At 35.0% G+C, this 19,397-nt stretch overlaps 3 protein-coding genes across 4 annotated transcripts; 1 reads left to right on the top strand and 2 right to left on the bottom strand.

Annotated features, from left to right (window-relative positions):
• Window positions 1-334: 334 nt before the first annotated feature.
• Window positions 335-4,265, bottom strand: LOC140059223 (uncharacterized). Of its 2 annotated transcripts, XM_072105090.1 has the most exons (5): window positions 3,322-4,264; window positions 1,983-2,259; window positions 1,743-1,767; window positions 1,275-1,340; window positions 336-1,147 (listed from the first exon to the last, which is right to left on the bottom strand). In XM_072105090.1, the coding sequence occupies exons 1-5, from the start codon at window positions 3,597-3,599 to the stop codon at window positions 636-638; spliced, it is 1,158 nt and encodes a 385-aa protein (XP_071961191.1). In that variant the 5' UTR covers window positions 3,600-4,264; the 3' UTR covers window positions 336-635. The 2 variants fall into 2 exon arrangements, with proteins under 2 accessions (XP_071961192.1, XP_071961191.1); XM_072105091.1 differs by lacking the exon at window positions 1,275-1,340 and having other exon boundaries at window positions 335-1,147; window positions 3,322-4,265.
• On the top strand, window positions 3,731-17,454 carry LOC140058357 (uncharacterized). Its single transcript, XM_072103920.1, has 5 exons — window positions 3,731-3,806; window positions 8,574-8,614; window positions 15,147-15,186; window positions 15,616-15,696; window positions 15,925-17,454. The coding sequence occupies exons 1-5, from the start codon at window positions 3,731-3,733 to the stop codon at window positions 16,428-16,430; spliced, it is 744 nt and encodes a 247-aa protein (XP_071960021.1). The 3' UTR covers window positions 16,431-17,454.
• Window positions 9,643-14,110, bottom strand: LOC140059312 (uncharacterized). The gene is made up of 9 exons (XM_072105189.1): window positions 13,553-14,110; window positions 13,303-13,327; window positions 12,890-12,955; window positions 12,233-12,701; window positions 10,891-11,170; window positions 10,641-10,665; window positions 10,228-10,293; window positions 9,819-10,039; window positions 9,643-9,714 (listed from the first exon to the last, which is right to left on the bottom strand). The coding sequence occupies exons 1-9, from the start codon at window positions 13,787-13,789 to the stop codon at window positions 9,643-9,645; spliced, it is 1,461 nt and encodes a 486-aa protein (XP_071961290.1). The 5' UTR covers window positions 13,790-14,110.
• Window positions 17,455-19,397: the final 1,943 nt, after the last annotated feature.

Genomic DNA, 19,397 nt, shown 5'->3' with positions numbered 1-19,397 from the left:
CAAATCATTTTGTACGAAGCACACAAATGGATGGTCTCATCTACAAGATACAAGTATAGGCCTACTAGCTACAGTACGATAATTTAAGTTCACACTCGTTCCGGCACGGTTCCACTCCAGCGCTGGCAAATCAAACCGAACGTCAATGTTTTGTTTTCACGTGGCTCCGTGTTGGAACAGTTGTAAAAGACCCTTAATACAGATGGTTTAAACACGGTTATGTTCATGACAATGCTAAAATATCAAAACTATATTTTTGTCTTGCAACATTTTTACGAAAGTTGACTGAATATAAATGTACAAATACTCAATTGTAAAACAATAAAAACGATTTACGAAAATAGTGGTTTTGCGTGAGAAATTTTAATAACTTTGTTAATGTTATAGTAAACAAAATATTATGTCAAAGCAAGAAAAGCATGTAGATATAGAAAACATACAAGATATAAAAAACATATTAAATAATTCATAGCAGTCTAGTGCACCTGGAAATAGCATTATTATTTACAGAGTTGGCAAACTACACAAGTTAGCGCAAGACCCCTTGCAACGAACTAGTAAAAAGGAAGGATACAAATTGGCATGCAAGACCCTATGACACCTGTATCACCATTACAGTGTCAAAGTAAAGTAAATTACTGTGTACAAATTGCACAAGTCAACTCGTAACCATCAACGTAAGGTGGACAAGGCAACCCTCCAACTGCAGCTTCTGCATTGCATCGGCCCTCAACAAGAAATAGCCTGCTGGCCATTTCCCAGTCCGCATCACCATCAGGTTTATCTGAACCCTTTATGTAAGATGGACTTTTATCTACACAGACGTATTCTGCACGTGTTTCGTCCTTTCTAGAAGCCATCATGTATCCGCTAAACTCTGTAATCCAACCAATTGGGCATTTAGTATCCGCTGGCAAAAGTAACGAGACGCTTCGTGGAGCTTGACAAACGGCGCAAGGAAAGTTTACACCATGGAGATCTTTTGTTGGTTTAAAGTCTTTTTGTGATTCCCTGAATTCCACAGCAGTAATTGATCCTCTCGTGATTTGATAGCCCGCCATTGTGAACTTGTATCGTGGTTGGTCAGGTAAACAAAGATAGTTTGTACCACTCCCATTATCATTATGTGGTGCTCCAGACATCACACCTAGAAATATAAATATACCCTAAATATTGGACTATAGTATTACCTCAAAACATTAATAAGTATTATTTACAATGTTCTGCAAAGCCATAGTATCTTCATTACATTTTAAAACATTTTATTTAAATACCTTTGTATACTAATTCAGCAGTACTTGGACAATACATACGCCCCCAACGTGTGTATAAACTATAAACTATAAATTAACAAAATTATTTAATATCATTTAAATTTTAATACAAGATCATTTGCGATTCTGGGTTTTGATCCCCTCGCTGATCGACCATGACTGATCATTTTTTTTAAATTGATTTCAAGTCAAACAACAAGACAACCAATTATTCAGTTTTACAGATCACACAACATCATGCTCTGACTGCTAGCTCCACCTAAGCTGGGACAATTTGCAAAGCAAATTTTAGTCCCATTTACAACCCAGCATAGGAGCCTGGTCTTCTTTTTTTAGGGTTAGCATTCATAGCAGCCTTCTATACACATCAAGTAAATAAATAATAAATAAATATATGAGATTTGTAAAGGGACCGAACCTTTATTTTCCTTATTTAATATTGTGTTTGAAGGGTATAAAAAAGCCTACCTTTAGTTTGTGAACGTATGTTTTCCTAGATTAAAGCCAAAAAAAGTATTGTAATATACAAGATGTTAAAATTTGGTTTAAGTTATTTCTATTATATCTAGCCAATTATGTACTTGACATAGGTAACCTGTTTTTACAACCACTGTCTGATCTACTAAGTAATCATATTTTGTCAACAACATGCTGTCAATACTACTACAGGTATTGTAATGTTTTCTGTCATAATTGCACCCCACTTACGTTATGTGACTGGATAGTCATGATACTGAAAACTGCTACTACAATACATACAAGAATGACACATGCAACAGCAATACCAAGTGAAACATGGTGTTGCTTCTGTACAACCACCACCTGTTTTCCAGGAGGAACTGCATCTACATCACTATATTGACACTTGCCTATTCCTTTCTCTGTACTCTGTATCTCCTCACCGGCTATTACTTCCATATACACATTTTCCTCCTGTGTCATTTCCTCCTTATGTTGTTTGTCCTTAAGCAGTACAGACGTAGTTCTACAAACAGCAAAGAAGCAGGTTCAAGAACAAATGTGTTAATCGTAAAACAAACATTTTTAGATAATCATACTGTAATACTTTAAAACAATAATATTTTAAATATTAAGCACTCATCCTTCTAAGAAATACATAAAATATTAATAGTCACAACAAAATAACATTGACACCGAATTCAATTTAATGCCCTTTAAAATGTCTTCTGTTGGAGTCTAAGAGACGCCAGTGTTCATGTGTTTTTTAAAGGTACCGGTATATGGATATTATTTCTGAAACAACTTGAAATAGAGTGGTTAGTGTTTTCTTTAATTGCGATAATTCAATTCAATTCAATCCTTTATTTCGGAATCTCTGGTCCATAGAAAGACCAATTTTGTTGTGGTATTTATCAAGTTTTTAAAGGTGTTTAACTATTCATATTTTATTGTAAAACAATAAAAACAATTTATGAAAATAGTGGTTTTGCGTCAGAAATTTTTTAATAACTTTGTTAATGATATAGTAAACAAAATATTATGTCAAAGCAAGAAAAGCATGTAGATATAGAAAACATACAAGATATAAAAAACATTTTAAATAATTCATAGCAGTCTAGTGCACCTGGAAATAGCATTATTATTACTAGGCTAGACTATGCCTGTAGGGCCTATAATCTTTTATACTGTATCAAACATTTGTTTAGCACTATGGAACAGATCCTGGGAAGCCTGATGGGAGATAGCCAAACAAAGTAGTAGGCTGCTGTGGGTCCGCAGAAGGCCTAACCCAAATTTAAGCTTGAGAACCAGAATAAATATTTTACCTTTACCATCAAAATTCTATTATATACATCTTTTTAAGAAAGTGCAGTATGATATTCGTTATTTATAGAGGTTAACTTCCAAGAGGTGAATTTATACAGAGTACAAACTACACAAGTTTGCGCAAGACCCCTTGCAACAAACCAATAAAAATGAAGAATACAAATTGGACCTTATGACACCAGTATCACCAATACAGTGTCGAAGGAAAGTAAATTACTGTGTACAAATTGCACAAGTCAACTCATAACCATCAACATACGGTGGACAAGGCAACCCTCCAACTACATTTTCTGCATTGCATCGGCCCTCAACAAGAAATAGAAAGCTGGCCGATACCCCATCCGCATCACCGGCATTAGGTCTACCCTTTATGTAAGATGGACTTTCATCTACGCAGACGTATTCTGCACGTTTTTCGTTCTTTTTAGAAGCCATCATGTATCCGCTAAACTCTGTAATCCAACCAATTGGGCATTCGGTATCCGCTGGCAAAAGTAACGAGACGCTTCGTGGGGCTTGACAAACGGCGCAAGGCATTAGGAAAACGAGCCCTATTTAACGTGAGCTTTTAGTACCCCGCCTAACCCGGGGTACTATAATTGCCTGTAATTGTTTTGACCCTGATCAGTCTTGTTGATGGGTAATTAACAGAACAGTGGCCATCAATCATGCAGGAAAGTATCTGGGTACTAAAAGAGGCCAAGCCCACTTTGTTTGCCAACAGCCAATCACCGACAGCATCAGGTTTCAGTTACAGCATGTTTTAATGATTAGGTAATAGTTTGATTTCATGAAATAAATGAATATTTATATAATAGCCTTTTCACGCCTTATAATTATTTAAGTAAGCCTTTATTTCCATGTTTCCTTTTCGATTTTGTACATTTTAACAACATTGTATGGGGAGCTACAAAGTTCAACCTTAGATTGAGTAGTCAAGCGATCAACCAATTACAATTGAATAATTTTAATTTTATTAATTTACCAATGAAATACATAGCCTACTACAAATGGATTCTGAAATAAACTGGGATGGTGCGATGGGATTTGGTAGGGATGTCAAGAGGTACACCATCACATCAGACTCGGGCTGAGGTATAGGCAGGGAGTTGTTATTAATAACAACTCCCTGGTATAGGTAGGCCTACAATTTTTGAGAATATGAGCGGGAAATTCAAATAAAATAATGTAGCCGTAGGGGGTGGTACCCATACGCTTCCCAAAAAGTGTTTGCGCTATATTAGTATATAGGACCAGATATATGAATTAATTAATAATACTAAAAAATCTAAAAAATAAATCTTTTTATTTAAAAAAATGTAATTGAATGAATGTTAATAAACATAAACGAAACCCATATAAATAACAATCTTTTTTATTGTGTAATAACAAGTTGATGTTATACGATATTATAATAGAGGGATTATGCCTCATTTTAGTTGTTTATGTTATTCTAAGAAAACTGCACATAGGCCTACATACATTATGTTCACTTTAGCACTCTAGTATTTTAAAACATTGATGACTAGCAATTATACACGCCCGGGCGGGTTTCCTATGTAGTTTTAAAACTTCACAGTACATTCCCGATCATTTGATAACTCATTATCCAGATGCCCTAAAATGCACCCACCTCCCCAACACACACCCGCACTCGGGGATTTTTTAACTTATAATGTTAAACTTCCTGGTACAAATTCTATTGCACACCCCGGCTTTATGACGGTTTTCAAATGCAGTTAAAACATACCCCCAGTTCACATTACTCATGTGGTCATTGATACTAACCCCAGCAAATCACTAAGCCTCCAACCCCTCTAACCTCTGCACACTGTGATTTTTTTAAATATAGTTTAAAACCTTCCCAGTACAATTGTGGTCATACAATCACGAAATATTGTGCTACCTACATTTGAGAAAGTGTGCTCCTCTTTGAGAAATTGTGCAATATGCAACATTCAGGAAATTGTGCTACCTTTTTGAGAAATAATTGTGCTAACCATTCGGGAAATTGTGCTACCTCTTTGAGAAATTGTGCTACCCATTCGGGAAATTGTGCTACCTCTTTGAGAAATTGTGCTAACCATTCGGGAAATTGTGCTACCTCTTTGAGAAATTGTGCTAACCATTCGAGAAATTGTGCTACCCATTCGGGAAATTGTGCTACCTCTTTGAGAAATTGTGCTACCCATTCGGGAAATTGTGCTACCTCTTTGAGAAATTGTGCTAACCATTTGGGAAATTGTGCTACCTCTTTGAGAAATTATGCAATCCTTTCGGGAGATTTTGTGCTACCTCTTTGAGAAATTGTGCTAACCATTCGGGAAATTGTGCTACCTCTTTGAGAAATTGTGCTAACCATTTGGGAAATTGTGCTACCTCTTTGAGAAATTGTGCTAACCATTCGGGAAATTGTGCTACCTCTTTGAGAAATTGTGCTAACCATTCGGGAAATTGTGCTACCTCTTTGAGAAATTGTGCTAACCATTTGGGAAATTGTGCTACCTCTTTGAGACATTGTGCTAACCATTCGGGAAATTGTGCTACCTCTTTGAGAAATTGTGCTAACCATTTGAGAAATTGTGCTCCCTCTTTGAGAAATTGTGCTAACCATTCGGGAAATTGTGCTACCTCTTTGAGAAATTGTGCAATCCATTACGAAAGTTGTGCTACTTCTTTGAGAAATTGTACGTACGGTATACCTATTTGAGAAATTGTGCTATCTTTTTCACGTTTTTTCATCCCCTTCATAATCCATATTCCTATATCTTACCATGCACCAACTCATTCCAAATGTTAAAGGATACAAGATAATACTGTGACGGGATTTAATATATGTGCCAACAATACTTTATCGCATTATGCAGGTTCACATTTTTAGTCGCGTGCACGCGACTCTATAGTTCACTATGTCAGTCGGTCGGTCCGTCTGTCTGTCGGTCCGGTATCACCATGCATGTTATCGCTTTCTGACCTTATCTTGATATCAGTTTAATCTAGCTAAGTCAATTTTTCACAGTATATTCCTTATGGCCAGGAATCGATGTGGTTATGTTTTCACGGTGCGCAATAAAAAATTACGCGGTCTACGCACGATTTAACGAAATCACGTTTGTAATCATATCTTCACAACCATGAATCACAATTAAATAAAATTTGGTACTCATAAATTTCAGGGCATAAATCATTATATGGCAATACAATTACGTGCGTAGCGCATGTAACGCATGCGTACGCGCGCTTAAAATTTTCAAAATTTATTTTCGATGAAATAAGAGTACGTTTCAGGCAATTTTAAGCGTTTACAAAATTGCCATGAGTGCGCAGATTTTTGCGCGCGCACTGCGCGTTAAATGTTATTGCGCACTCTTTTTGCCCGATTTCTGTTTTCTTGACTTACTTTTCAACTAGAAATTACGTTATATGAGCACGTCAAAAGTGACAGGCTACGCACGTGTAAATTAAAAAAATATAAATGTTTTTAAACATTTCAACATTTTTACACATGTTCAGTAGTTCACTATGGTCGTGTTTATACAACACCCTAAATTTGAACACGGCTTTAATTTTTAGCGTGTTGTTCGGACCGAGGTCAACCCACCTTAACGTTTGCTGTTATACTAGAAATCACGATACCGTGTTGTACCGGAAGTTTCATCAACACGCAGTGCATGCTAGGATAAAAGGTCAAATCGTTGATCGCTTGAATTGAATTGTTGGCTGGGTTGTCAACAATCAGGGAGTTGTCAACAACTCCCTGCAACAATCATCGTCGCCTCTCCTCGCTGTCCGATGTATTCGCGCGGTTTTTACCATTTTCATTATTGTATTCGTTCACGTTTGCATTGTTGTTTATTTGTTCTCGGTTCATTTAAATTAATAAAAGTTATTTTAAGGGTTTCATTATTTCATCTATACACTATGGAAGAAGATGCCATTTTTGCGATGTTATTTTTTATTCTGTTTGGAGTGGGAAACGATAGTCTATAGAGGCCTACTACCACTACGAGTTGGTTGGCCCAACCAGGCTAGGCGTAAGACGTGGTAGGAGGATGATTGCTGGCAGCGAAGCAGCAATAAATGGGCCCAATCTTGTTAGACGTCGCATGACATGATTGATATTACGACCTGTTTTAACGAGCGGTCAAAATATACCCTGAGGACACTTCCAACACGGTAACGGCGACCGGGAATCCACCAAATTTTAGGATTCAGCCAAGTAGCCTTTTTTGCAATTAAAATCTCATTACACGGAATCTCTTTGTTGTTATACAACACACTTCTCGTAGGCGTGTAGAATATGCGTGTAATAGCGTGTTGTATAAACGCGCCCTATGTCAGTCGGTCTGTCGGTCTGTCTGTCGGTCGGTCCGGTATCACTATGCATTGTAGCACGCGACTTAATGGCTGTTGGCCTTGTTTTTTAACGGACAGGAATTTTTTAAGAATATATACTCTATAAAATTTAATTCAAATTAGGCCCATAATATATGTTTACATGGCAATTGTTAATTTTCAAATTAAAATAAATATATAACATGCATACAGATTTTATTCAGTGTATTAATTACAGTATCTGATTTTTTAGTTAATCGTTAAAATAATGATATCCTGGCCTATAACAAAAATGTTCCATCTGTAACATTAACAACCATTTTTTAATATTTACTTAGACCTAATCTATTGATTACAATTCAGGAGTTACAATTAGGAGTTAACATTTTTGGTATCATTACTTCACACAACTTAGACCATGGATTAAAGAATAGAAGGATATGCATCGACGGTGACATCAAACGATTTTACAACGCGCTTGCCTATACTAAAGCACTGCTGCCAATCAAACAAACACGTTCATTGAACTCCGTGTCTCTAACCGCGGCCCTCTGTAAAACGCTGCGAATCAACTGTTACATTTTTTGAGACCAAAACGTAACCATGTAGAAATCGTATGCGCAGTCTGAATGTTCTATTGACATGTCTGCGTCGATGATTAATTGATAACAAACATATATTGCTGAATAATTCTGTTTTAGTTTCATCACAATCGGACTACGAAAAGTTCACTTTCTTACGACTGGTAATTTTAGGTAGTTGGTAATATTAATAAAATATGCCATTTTTATATTTGAATTATCATTATTTGCCTGCCATCTTCTGTCATTAAAAATTGCGTTAATCTATAGAATATTAAATTATGCATTTGACCATGTATGTTGTTAGCGTGGCCGGTGTTCAGACATACAACAATCGTGTTTTTTAATATATGGCTAAGCAGTGGTTTCTTCATAAATCTCCTTAATTATCGATGTGATTATATTTAAACTGTAGTGCCTGGTGATTGGCTAGTGGTTATGTCATCCACATCACATCCAATCACCGGGCCTAATTGAATGAAAACAGCGATCCCTGATCCGGGATTGGCTGGCTATGTATAGTTGCGATTCGTTACCTAGCGGTCGTTTTGAAAAGTACACGCAGGGCAAACTTGATCACGAACAAACGAAGTAGGCCTACCTATTATTATTATTCACACAAGAAGTAAGACAACGGTGAGTATTTAAGATTAGCCTAGGCCTACCTAGGCAGTATCAATGTCGGCAAATCATAGGGTTTACTAGCCCAGTTTAGCCTAGTTAGTACAAGGCCTGGGCCTAGCTAGGCTAGCATTCTTGCTGATTTTGTAATTTTACAACAAATGAGACAACTAATAGTTATTGTCTCAGATGTAGGGCTACTACAGGTCATAAAATGCTACTTTAATCATCATAAAAAAATCATTAGCGTAGATCAATCGCGGCAGAAACCAACATAGTCAATAGTTGACCATCTACAAACATCATGCCACCAAAGAACGCGCGAAAGAAGCGTAGTAGCCAACAAGGTTAAATGTCGTTGCACATGTGCAGTAAACAATATATTAGGCACGCGACCGTTTCGTTGTTACCATGCGGTTAATTAAACTGTAACATTGTGGGCGGTCCGCGGTCTGTCGGCGAGAGTCAAGGAACCCTTGATCTCACGTCGATGCATATCCTTCTATTCTTTAATCCATGCTTAGACAAACAAATTTCACATTAATGTGAAAAAAAAACTGAACTATTATGTATTGAGAAAAACATAAATATATATTTCCTCCATAAATGTGCATACAATTGGGGTATACTCAAGAAAAGGGGTTTATAATTGAGACATAAAGTAACTATTATATAAAATATGATTATAAAATACAGTATTTAATTGTTTGCTTATAATTTGAAATAGTATTACTGTACTATTTATTATAGGCCTATATATTTAACATTAGAGGGGTGGCAAATCCATAGAGATCATTTTGAGATCTCAGCTGAAGAACATGAAATAGTTTATAAATATAGTTTTAATTTCAAAACAAAAGTTTTTGCTTTTCCAGCGATTTTAGTCTGGGTGCACAAAACACAAATTTTTATTTTAAACTCATCTCTACAGTTCATTCTTTGGCTCCCTGCTGTTAGATTAGAACTGACCTTGCTAACCACAAGGCCACTTGCATTCTTTAATTTTGTGTGCAAAAAATTTACCCATGGTATAATGGTGGTTTCTAAATACAATGAGTGACCAATTCCAAAATAGGCTGTGCATTGCAGCCAATCAGAAGCAAGGAAGGCTGAGCCTGGAAGATGAACAAGGTGTTACGTGATTTATTAATTGCCTAAGACATTAATGACTGGCTTTAGGCAAAAATAAACAAGTAAGATGCCAGAGGCAAAAGCTCACGCTAAATAGGGCTCGTTCTCCTAATGGAAAGTTTAAACCATGGAGTTTTTTTGTTGGTTGGAACATTTTTGTTGATTCTCTGAATTCCACAGCAGCGATTGATCCCCTTGTGGTTTGATAGCCTGCCATTGTGAATTTGTATCGTGGTTGGTCAGGTAAACAAAGATAGTTTGCACCACTCCCAGTATTACTACCGGTATGTGGTGCACCAGACATGACACCTAGAAATATAAATAAACCCTAAATATTGGATTATAATACAATATAATATTACCTCAAAACTTTGATAGGTATCATTTACAATGTTCTGCAAAGACATAGTATCATCTTCTGATGAATATTCAAAATAACATGATATTTTTTCAAAAATTACAATTTTATTTTTAAATAAAACATTTTATTTAAATACCTTTGTATACTAATTCAGCAGTACTTGGACAATCCATGCGCCCCCAACGTGTGTATAAAGTATAAACTATAAATTAATTTAAAAAATTGTTATCATTTAAATTTTAATACAAAATTATTTGCGATTCTGGGTTTTGATCCCCACACTGGTTGACCATGTACACCATGTGTGTACACTGGAAATACGGTTTATAGTTCTTATATCTGAGAAGACCATAGAGTGAGTGAGCCTCGAACCCCTGCCGATGTTATGGCCGGGTTACGGTTCCACTGTCTTTAAGCACTCGGCCACTCACATTCATATTATTGAAGAGGAAAAGATCTCAGCTAATTAATTAAAACTGTCATATTCTAGGGGCTGAACCTTTATTTACCTTATTTAATATTGTGTTTTACGGGTATAAAAAAGCCTACCTTTAGTTTGTGAACATATTTTTTCCTAGATTAAAGCCAAAAAAAATATTATAATATACAAGATGTTAAAATTTGGTTTAAGTTATTTCTATTATATCTAGTCAATTATGTACTTGACATAGGTAACCTGTTTTTACAACCACTGTCTGATCTACTACATGTACATCATTAGTAACCATTGTCAACAACATGCTGTCAATACTACTTACAGGTATTGTAATGTTTTCTGTCATAATTGCACCCCACTTACGTTATGTGACTGGATAGTCATGATACTGAAAACTGCTACTACAATACATACAAGAATGACACATGCAACGGCAATACCAAGTGAAACATGGTGTTGCTTCTGCTGTACAACCACCACTTGTTTTCCAGGAGGAACTGCATCTACATCACTATATTGACACTTGCCTATTCCTTTCTCTGTACTCTGTATCTCCTCACCGGCTATTACTTCCATATACACATTTTCCTCCTGTGTCATTTCCTCCTTATGTTGTTTGTCCTTAAGCAGTACAGACGTAGTTCTACATACAGCAAAGAAGCAGGTTCAACAACAAATGTGTTAATCGTAAAACAAACATTTTTAGATAATCATACTGTAATACTTTAAAACAATAATATTTTAAATATTAAGCACTCATCCTTCTAAGAAATACATAAAATATTAATAGTCACAACAAAATAACATTGACACCGAATTCAATTTAATGCCCTTTAAAATGTCTTCTGTTGGAGTCTAAGAGACGCCAGTGTTCATGTGTTTTTTAAAGGTACCGGTATATGGATATTATTTCTGAAACAACTTGAAATAGAGTGGTTAGTGTTTTCTTTAATTGCGATAATTCAATTCAATTCAATCCTTTATTTCGGAATCTCTGGTCCATAGAAAGACCAATTTTGTTGTGGTATTTATCAAGTTTTTAAAGGTGTTTAACTATTCATATTTTATTGTAAAACAATAAAAACAATTTATGAAAATAGTGGTTTTGCGTCAGAAATTTTTTAATAACTTTGTTAATGATATAGTAAACAAAATATTATGTCAAAGCAAGAAAAGCATGTAGATATAGAAAACATACAAGATATAAAAAACATTTTAAATAATTCATAGCAGTCTAGTGCACCTGGAAATAGCATTATTATTACTAGGCTAGACTATGCCTGTAGGGCCTATAATCTTTTATACTGTATCAAACATTTGTTTAGCACTATGGAACAGATCCTGGGAAGCCTGATGGGAGATAGCCAAACAAAGTAGTAGGCTGCTGTGGGTCCGCAGAAGGCCTAACCCAAATTTAAGCTTGAGAACCAGAATAAATATTTTACCTTTACCATCAAAATTCTATTATATACATCTTTTTAAGAAAGTGCAGTATGATATTCGTTATTTATAGAGGTTAACTTCCAAGAGGTGAATTTATACAGAGTACAAACTACACAAGTTTGCGCAAGACCCCTTGCAACAAACCAATAAAAATGAAGAATACAAATTGGACCTTATGACACCAGTATCACCAATACAGTGTCGAAGGAAAGTAAATTACTGTGTACAAATTGCACAAGTCAACTCATAACCATCAACATACGGTGGACAAGGCAACCCTCCAACTACATTTTCTGCATTGCATCGGCCCTCAACAAGAAATAGAAAGCTGGCCGATACCCCATCCGCATCACCGGCATTAGGTCTACCCTTTATGTAAGATGGACTTTCATCTACGCAGACGTATTCTGCACGTTTTTCGTTCTTTTTAGAAGCCATCATGTATCCGCTAAACTCTGTAATCCAACCAATTGGGCATTCGGTATCCGCTGGCAAAAGTAACGAGACGCTTCGTGGGGCTTGACAAACGGCGCAAGGAAAGTTTAAACCATGGAGTTTTTTTGTTGGTTGGAACATTTTTGTTGATTCTCTGAATTCCACAGCAGCGATTGATCCCCTTGTGGTTTGATAGCCTGCCATTGTGAATTTGTATCGTGGTTGGTCAGGTAAACAAAGATAGTTTGCACCACTCCCAGTATTACTACCGGTATGTGGTGCACCAGACATGACACCTAGAAATATAAATAAACCCTAAATATTGGATTATAATACAATATAATATTACCTCAAAACTTTGATAGGTATCATTTACAATGTTCTGCAAAGACATAGTATCATCTTCTGATGAATATTCAAAATAACATGATATTTTTTCAAAAATTACAATTTTATTTTTAAATAAAACATTTTATTTAAATACCTTTGTATACTAATTCAGCAGTACTTGGACAATCCATGCGCCCCCAACGTGTGTATAAAGTATAAACTATAAATTAATTTAAAAAATTGTTATCATTTAAATTTTAATACAAAATTATTTGCGATTCTGGGTTTTGATCCCCACACTGGTTGACCATGTACACCATGTGTGTACACTGGAAATACGGTTTATAGTTCTTATATCTGAGAAGACCATAGAGTGAGTGAGCCTCGAACCCCTGCCGATGTTATGGCCGGGTTACGGTTCCACTGTCTTTAAGCACTCGGCCACTCACATTCATATTATTGAAGAGGAAAAGATCTCAGCTAATTAATTAAAACTGTCATATTCTAGGGGCTGAACCTTTATTTACCTTATTTAATATTGTGTTTTACGGGTATAAAAAAGCCTACCTTTAGTTTGTGAACATATTTTTTCCTAGATTAAAGCCAAAAAAAATATTATAATATACAAGATGTTAAAATTTGGTTTAAGTTATTTCTATTATATCTAGTCAATTATGTACTTGACATAGGTAACCTGTTTTTACAACCACTGTCTGATCTACTACATGTACATCATTAGTAACCATTGTCAACAACATGCTGTCAATACTACTTACAGGTATTGTAATGTTTTCTGTCATAATTGCACCCCACTTACGTTATGTGACTGGATAGTCATGATACTGAAAACTGCTACTACAATACATACAAGAATGACACATGCAACGGCAATACCAAGTGAAACATGGTGTTGCTTCTGCTGTACAATCACCACTTGTTTTCCAGGAGGAACTGCATCTACATCACTATATTGACACTTGCCTATTCCTTTCTCTGTACTCTGTATCTCCTCACCGGCTATTACTTCCATATACACATTTTCCTCCTGTGTCATTTCCTCCTTATGTTGTTTGTCCTTAGGCAGTACAGACGTAGTTCTACAAACAGCAAAGAAGCAGGTTCAAGAACAAATGTGTTAATCGTAAAACAAAAATCTATTAATAATCATACTGTAATACAATTATATTTGAAATATTAACCATTAATTATTATTTAAATATTATATTAACATCATCCTTCTAAGAAATTAATTATTGATTTTTAATTTACTACTGTTAGTATTGTACTACATAATAATAATAATAATAATATCCTAGATTTATATAGCGCCTAATGTTGTGAAACCTAGCGCTGTACATAAACTAATACAATAAAAGGCATTCCAACCATGCCAAAAAAAAAACAAACCGAGACTCAGACATCACGCCATTCTGCTTTGATCGTTCTCCAGTTTTATAATATACTGTACCGCAAACTTTATATCAAAACTAATCATTACCTGTAGAAGAACCACAAAATTATGTTTCATAGAAAACAAACAAAAACTGATATTATTGTATATTAAAATTGAGAATTTATTTCAATTTGTGTCAAATATCCGATCGGAAATTAATCTACGGATGTACAGATGCCAACTAGTAATTTAATCTTGATATACCACATTTTAGTGTGTTATTAAAACTCTTTAAAAAAAATGTGTTGTGGTCATTTTAGTAGAAGTGAGGAAATCCATTGTTTTAATGTAGTATAAACAAAAAATCTACGTACAATAAGTAATTACACATTATTACCTATAAATTAGGCTAAATAGTTTGATGTTCCTCAATATGCGGTTTAGCTGTTTGTATAAATACTGTTAGTGGGGACAGACAAACAACAAAAAGAATCAAAGAATGGCAGAGATGGATAATAATATGTATATGGAAGTAATGAGCAATGAGGGGACCCAGAGTACAGAGAAAGGAATAGCCAAGTGTCAATATAGTGATGTTGATACAGTTCCTCCTGGAAAACAAGTGGTGGTTGTACAGCAGAAGCAACACCATGTTTCACTTGGTATTGCCGTTGCATGTGTCATTCTTGTATGTATTGTAGTAGCAGTTTTCAGTATCATGACTATCCAGTCACAGAAATCCTTCATTGAGCATCTTACGAGAATCGAAGTAAGTTTAGATGTGATCAGCTGAGAATAATAGGGTTTTCGATTTGCAAGCTTAGATGTTATGTTTGATTTATTGTGAAAATACAGGAACATTGTGACACACTTTATAGTAGAAGATTTTTTGACACAATTTTGGCAGATTCCAGACACAATACTTTGTTCTAGGTCATTGCAATTTGAAAAGCTTTATATATGCATGTGACGTTAAAATTATTGTTATTGATTATTAATTTTGTTGCCTTTAATTTAGGAAAACGTGTTAAAGCCGGGTCCAAATTCACAAATTAAAGGTAAGCTTCATACCAGGACAGTATATTGAATAACAATATCAGAACACCAATGATACAGGCAACGTAAATAATATTTTATCATCATCCTTAAACAGTAGGGTTAGATTTTTAAAACAAAGTAACATCTATTGCTGCTTTGTTTAGTCTTAAATTAGTTTATACAAAAGGGAAGGTTTGGGTTAGCTTGTTCAGATGTTTTGTGGTACAGCACATGAGGCAAGCACAGGCTGGGTTAGCTTGTTCAGATGTTTTGTGGTACAGCACAGAGGCAAGCACAGGCTGGGTTAGCTTGTTCAGATGTTTTGTGGTACACCACAGAGGCAAGCACAGTCTTTATATCATTCAAAGCCCTCAATAAAAATTAAATCATAAATTGTGTATTTAGTATCAATACAACATTTACATGTTTTTGTTACTTTGTTCCCACAGTTCCTGAGTCTACTAAAATTACTCTATTCACTCGTTGGGGGCGTACCAACTGTCCTAATACTGCGGAATTGATCTACAAAGGTAAATTGTTTAGTTCTTTGTTTTTCTTTGTTACCCCTTTAAACAAGGTTTAATAAATAAAATTAAACCTTATTGAATCATCACTGCCAATTCAACCATCCATGATTTTGCTTTTGTTGTATTTTCTTACATTTTATTATTATTGCTCCTTTTAAATTTCTATATTGTTTATTTGTTATATTGTCTATGATCCCATTTCCTGCATTTTAAAACTCTTAACAATCCTAGGTAGGACAGCAGGGCCACCATACGGTTCAAGTGGGAGTGGTGCAAACTATCTCTGTCTGACTGACAACCCACAATACAGGTTTACGGTAGGATTATCTCAAACCGAAAGAGGGTCAGTTTATGGTACAGAATACAGGTACGGAGATTTGAAGTTTAGTCCGCTAAAGAACAATCACAATTATGACGTTCCTTGTGCCGTTTGTCAAGCCCCACGAAGTGTCACACTTATGATGCCAGCTGTTACAGAATGTCCAAACGGTTGGACTAAAGAATATGATGGATATTTAATGACCTCTCGGGACGACCGTAAGCGTACAGAGTTCATATGCGTTGATGAAAACCAGTCTGTTGTTCCTGATAGTAATGGCGCCCGTCCGCAATTTCCTGATGATGAAGCCAGTACGTTGTTCCTCGTTGAGGGAAAATGCAATCAATCTGGTGGTGGATTGAATTGTTCGGTGTATGGAGATAATCTTGAGCTATCTTGCGTGGTTTGTACTCTGTAAACTCAAGACCACTCCGAAGCCAATATTAACTTTCTTTAAAAGATATGTAGAAGGAAACATAAATTGCTTTTGAAATATATGCACATAGCCTAGTAGTAATAATAATATTAATAACTTTATTTGAAAACGGAAAACTTGATCCGCTTAATATAGTGTTTTTAACAAGGCCGTTTCAGTATATAAAACTATTTACAAAAAACAACAAACAATTAAAGAAATAAAAGAAGTAGAATGTAACTAAAACAATACAAAAGTTGAAAGGTGTTTACAAATTAAAACCATAACAAACAAAACTTAAATTAATAATGATTTGTTTTTAAATTCATGTACACTTGGAGTGTAGCAATCAACTGATTAAATAAATTTCCAACTATCCATCAGCAAAAAAATCTTTTTTTTGGACCTCCGTCTTCTTTTGGAATTCTTTGTGTGAAAAAAATCCTTGAAAACAAACTAAACGATTCTTTTTTCTAATCTATTTTGTATGATTTTTGTTTACACCTAGACAACAACGTCATGTTTTCCAGTCCATGTTTAAGTATATATATACTGTATTATAGTTATTTTACACTTGCACTTATAAAGGGTTAGTGTTGCCTGAGAGCTCTGATAATGTTTCTGGCTATTTTACTTTATTGTTTTGAATTTTGATTTAGCTTTTTGCTTCAGTTATTATTTTGTATCTCCATTGAGATCCAGCCACTGATTCCCACAGCATTGTCATTTTTTCAGTATATTGCCTTTGGATTTATAATAAATATATATATACTGTAATATAGTCAAACCAGAGGCTGAACCTTTTGCCTGGCATTTAATATTATGTTGAATACGGGTATATAAAAAAACTTACCTTTTGTTTGTGATGAATTCAATTTATAATTGTCCTATTGTAATTATGTCTTCTGTGCTACTCACGAGTCTAGACGCCAGTGTTCATGGTATTTTTAAGCATAGAGATATTATAAAAGAACACTATAATATCTCTATGTTTTAAGGTACCGGTATATGGATTATATTTCTGAAACAATGAAATAGATAGTTTTGTTCAATTGCAATTATTCAATTCAATCTTTTATTTCGGAATTTACGGTCCGATAGAAAGTAAAATTACATGAATTAAAACTAAACAATCTCAGTATTTTGTCAAAAATATTCTTTGCAAACACCATGAATAGATGATAAACAAGAATATTTGATTTTTTACAAAAAAAGCCACGACTTTTTGACGTAACAATTTGAATTATTGTTTTTTTCTAATTAATATTTAGAAATATTTATTTATTATCAATTTTATTGACTATACTGACAAAAAAATGTCTGATATAATAATATTATGGATCACAGTCATGATTATATCATATCACTACCATATTTGGGTATATCACTACCATATTTGGGTATATCACTACCATATTTGGGCATCACTACCATGGGCACATCACACTTTTTTGTCACACAGTTTGATAGTTTAGACAGTTCCATGGTTTAGAGAGCTCTACGGTTATTCCGGGACGATTCTGCCCCCTCCCCCCCCCTCCCTTTTGGTAGGACGATTCGGCCCACTTTTTGACCGAAACGTCTCACTTCAGACCAAATTTATACACTTGTTGTGGTATTTATTTATCAAGTTTTTAAAGGTGTTTAACTATCCGTATTTCATTGATATTGACAATGTTGATATGACGTAATTTAAATTCAATTTATTTATTACGTCGAAAATGTTTTTATTTCGTGCATTCGCCAAGCGGTGGTCAACATGTGCGTGTCAACTGTCAAAACAATTATTTTTTTTTACACAACACCACATGACAACGCAGATGTTATTAAAATTGAGGGCGCCAAACATATAATTTATGAGATCGAAAAGAGGCAATAAGCCAAAAAAAAAATTTGGTGTGCTCCCTTGCCTCTAGCACGGTAAGGCCCTCTCACAGCCTTGGGTAACGACATCAGATGCTTTGATGTTATCGCTTCATAATGCCGTGGTGGAATGGGGGACGTTTAAATCTGTGAACCCCAAACACAGAAGCTCGCATAGCTTTAACTCTTTTCCACCGAGACCGGCATGGGGTTTGAACCCATGATAATCGTGTTCCACGACGCTCTACCAACTGAGCTATCCGGCCCTCTGGTTTATAGAAATGTTAATACGAGTTTCGTTCCCTCAAAATAACACTCATGAATATGCATATTTAGGACGTAACGATTAGAATGACGTAATATGAAAGGCGTATAAGAATATACTATTGACACCTTTCATTACTCGTGTACATTGTGGCATAACATGTAGTGCTCTAGTACCTATCGTTTGAATTCTCTTAGGTTTACTAGCTGGGGTTCGAATCTCTACGGATTTTTTTTTTTTTTATAAATAATATATATAAAATGTTTTTCTTTTTTATTTCGAAAGAGAGATACTTTAAGTTAATTTAGGATAGGCATGGGACTGGTCATGTAGCCTTGTATGCTTTCCATATTTCAAAGTCCAATTTCCAGGCACGCACCTAGCAACTCTATTTTTCCAAATTATTTGCTCCACCCAATTACTGTAGAATTATAATTTCGTTTCATATATCAATGTATATACGTGCAATTAGTTTCCAACTAAATCTTATCAACTTTTGTCAATGATGATTGTTTATGTTTATGCCTTTTTTTGTTGACAATAAAGTAATTAAAGTATAGTTTCCGGGGACCTGGCAGCTCTATTTTTCAACTTCTCATCTCAGCCCAACCATGGTGGAGCTGAGGTCCTAATGAGTCTTATATATTTTGTTTCATATTTCAACAAATCATGTCGTAACATCATTAGGAAACAAACCAATATCGTAAGTTCTTATGGGCTTATAGTATTCTAATACTATACGCCCGATGTTCATGGTTTTTTAAAGGGCTGGTAACGGTAGGCCTATTTTTGCGTTTAAGTACCTAGCCTATTTGCTGACGCGTAATAAACGCGTTTTGGTC

Source organism: Antedon mediterranea, chromosome 9 (assembly GCF_964355755.1).
Source record: "Antedon mediterranea chromosome 9, ecAntMedi1.1, whole genome shotgun sequence".
Taxonomy (NCBI): Eukaryota; Metazoa; Echinodermata; class Crinoidea; order Comatulida; family Antedonidae; genus Antedon; species Antedon mediterranea.
Note: the sequence above shows the minus strand (reverse complement) of the source record. Positions and strands in the feature narration are given on the sequence as shown.

Bases quoted from the DNA above. Each gene is read 5' to 3' on its own strand.
- LOC140059223 (XM_072105090.1), bottom strand. From the start codon at position 3,599: ATGCCTTGCGCCGTTTGTCAAGCCCCACGAAGCGTCTCGTTACTTTTG. The intron at 1,768-1,982 runs GTAAGTGGGGTG...GCTTTAATCTAG, and splicing joins TGACTATCCAGTCACATAAC to GAAAACATACGTTCACAAAC. The intron at 1,341-1,742 runs GTAGGCTTTTTT...GTTAATTTATAG, and splicing joins CATACGTTCACAAACTAAAG to TTTATAGTTTATACACACGT.
- LOC140058357 (XM_072103920.1), top strand. From the start codon at position 3,731: ATGCAGGAAAGTATCTGGGTACTAAAAGAGGCCAAGCCCACTTTGTTT. The intron at 3,807-8,573 runs GTTTCAGTTACA...CAAACGAAGTAG, and splicing joins CCAATCACCGACAGCATCAG to GCCTACCTATTATTATTATT. The intron at 15,697-15,924 runs GTAAATTGTTTA...TAACAATCCTAG, and splicing joins TGCGGAATTGATCTACAAAG to GTAGGACAGCAGGGCCACCA.
- LOC140059312 (XM_072105189.1), bottom strand. From the start codon at position 13,789: ATGACACAGGAGGAAAATGTGTATATGGAAGTAATAGCCGGTGAGGAG. The intron at 10,666-10,890 runs GTAAGTGGGGTG...GCTTTAATCTAG, and splicing joins TGACTATCCAGTCACATAAC to GAAAAAATATGTTCACAAAC. The intron at 10,294-10,640 runs GTAGGCTTTTTT...ATTAATTTATAG, and splicing joins AATATGTTCACAAACTAAAG to TTTATACTTTATACACACGT.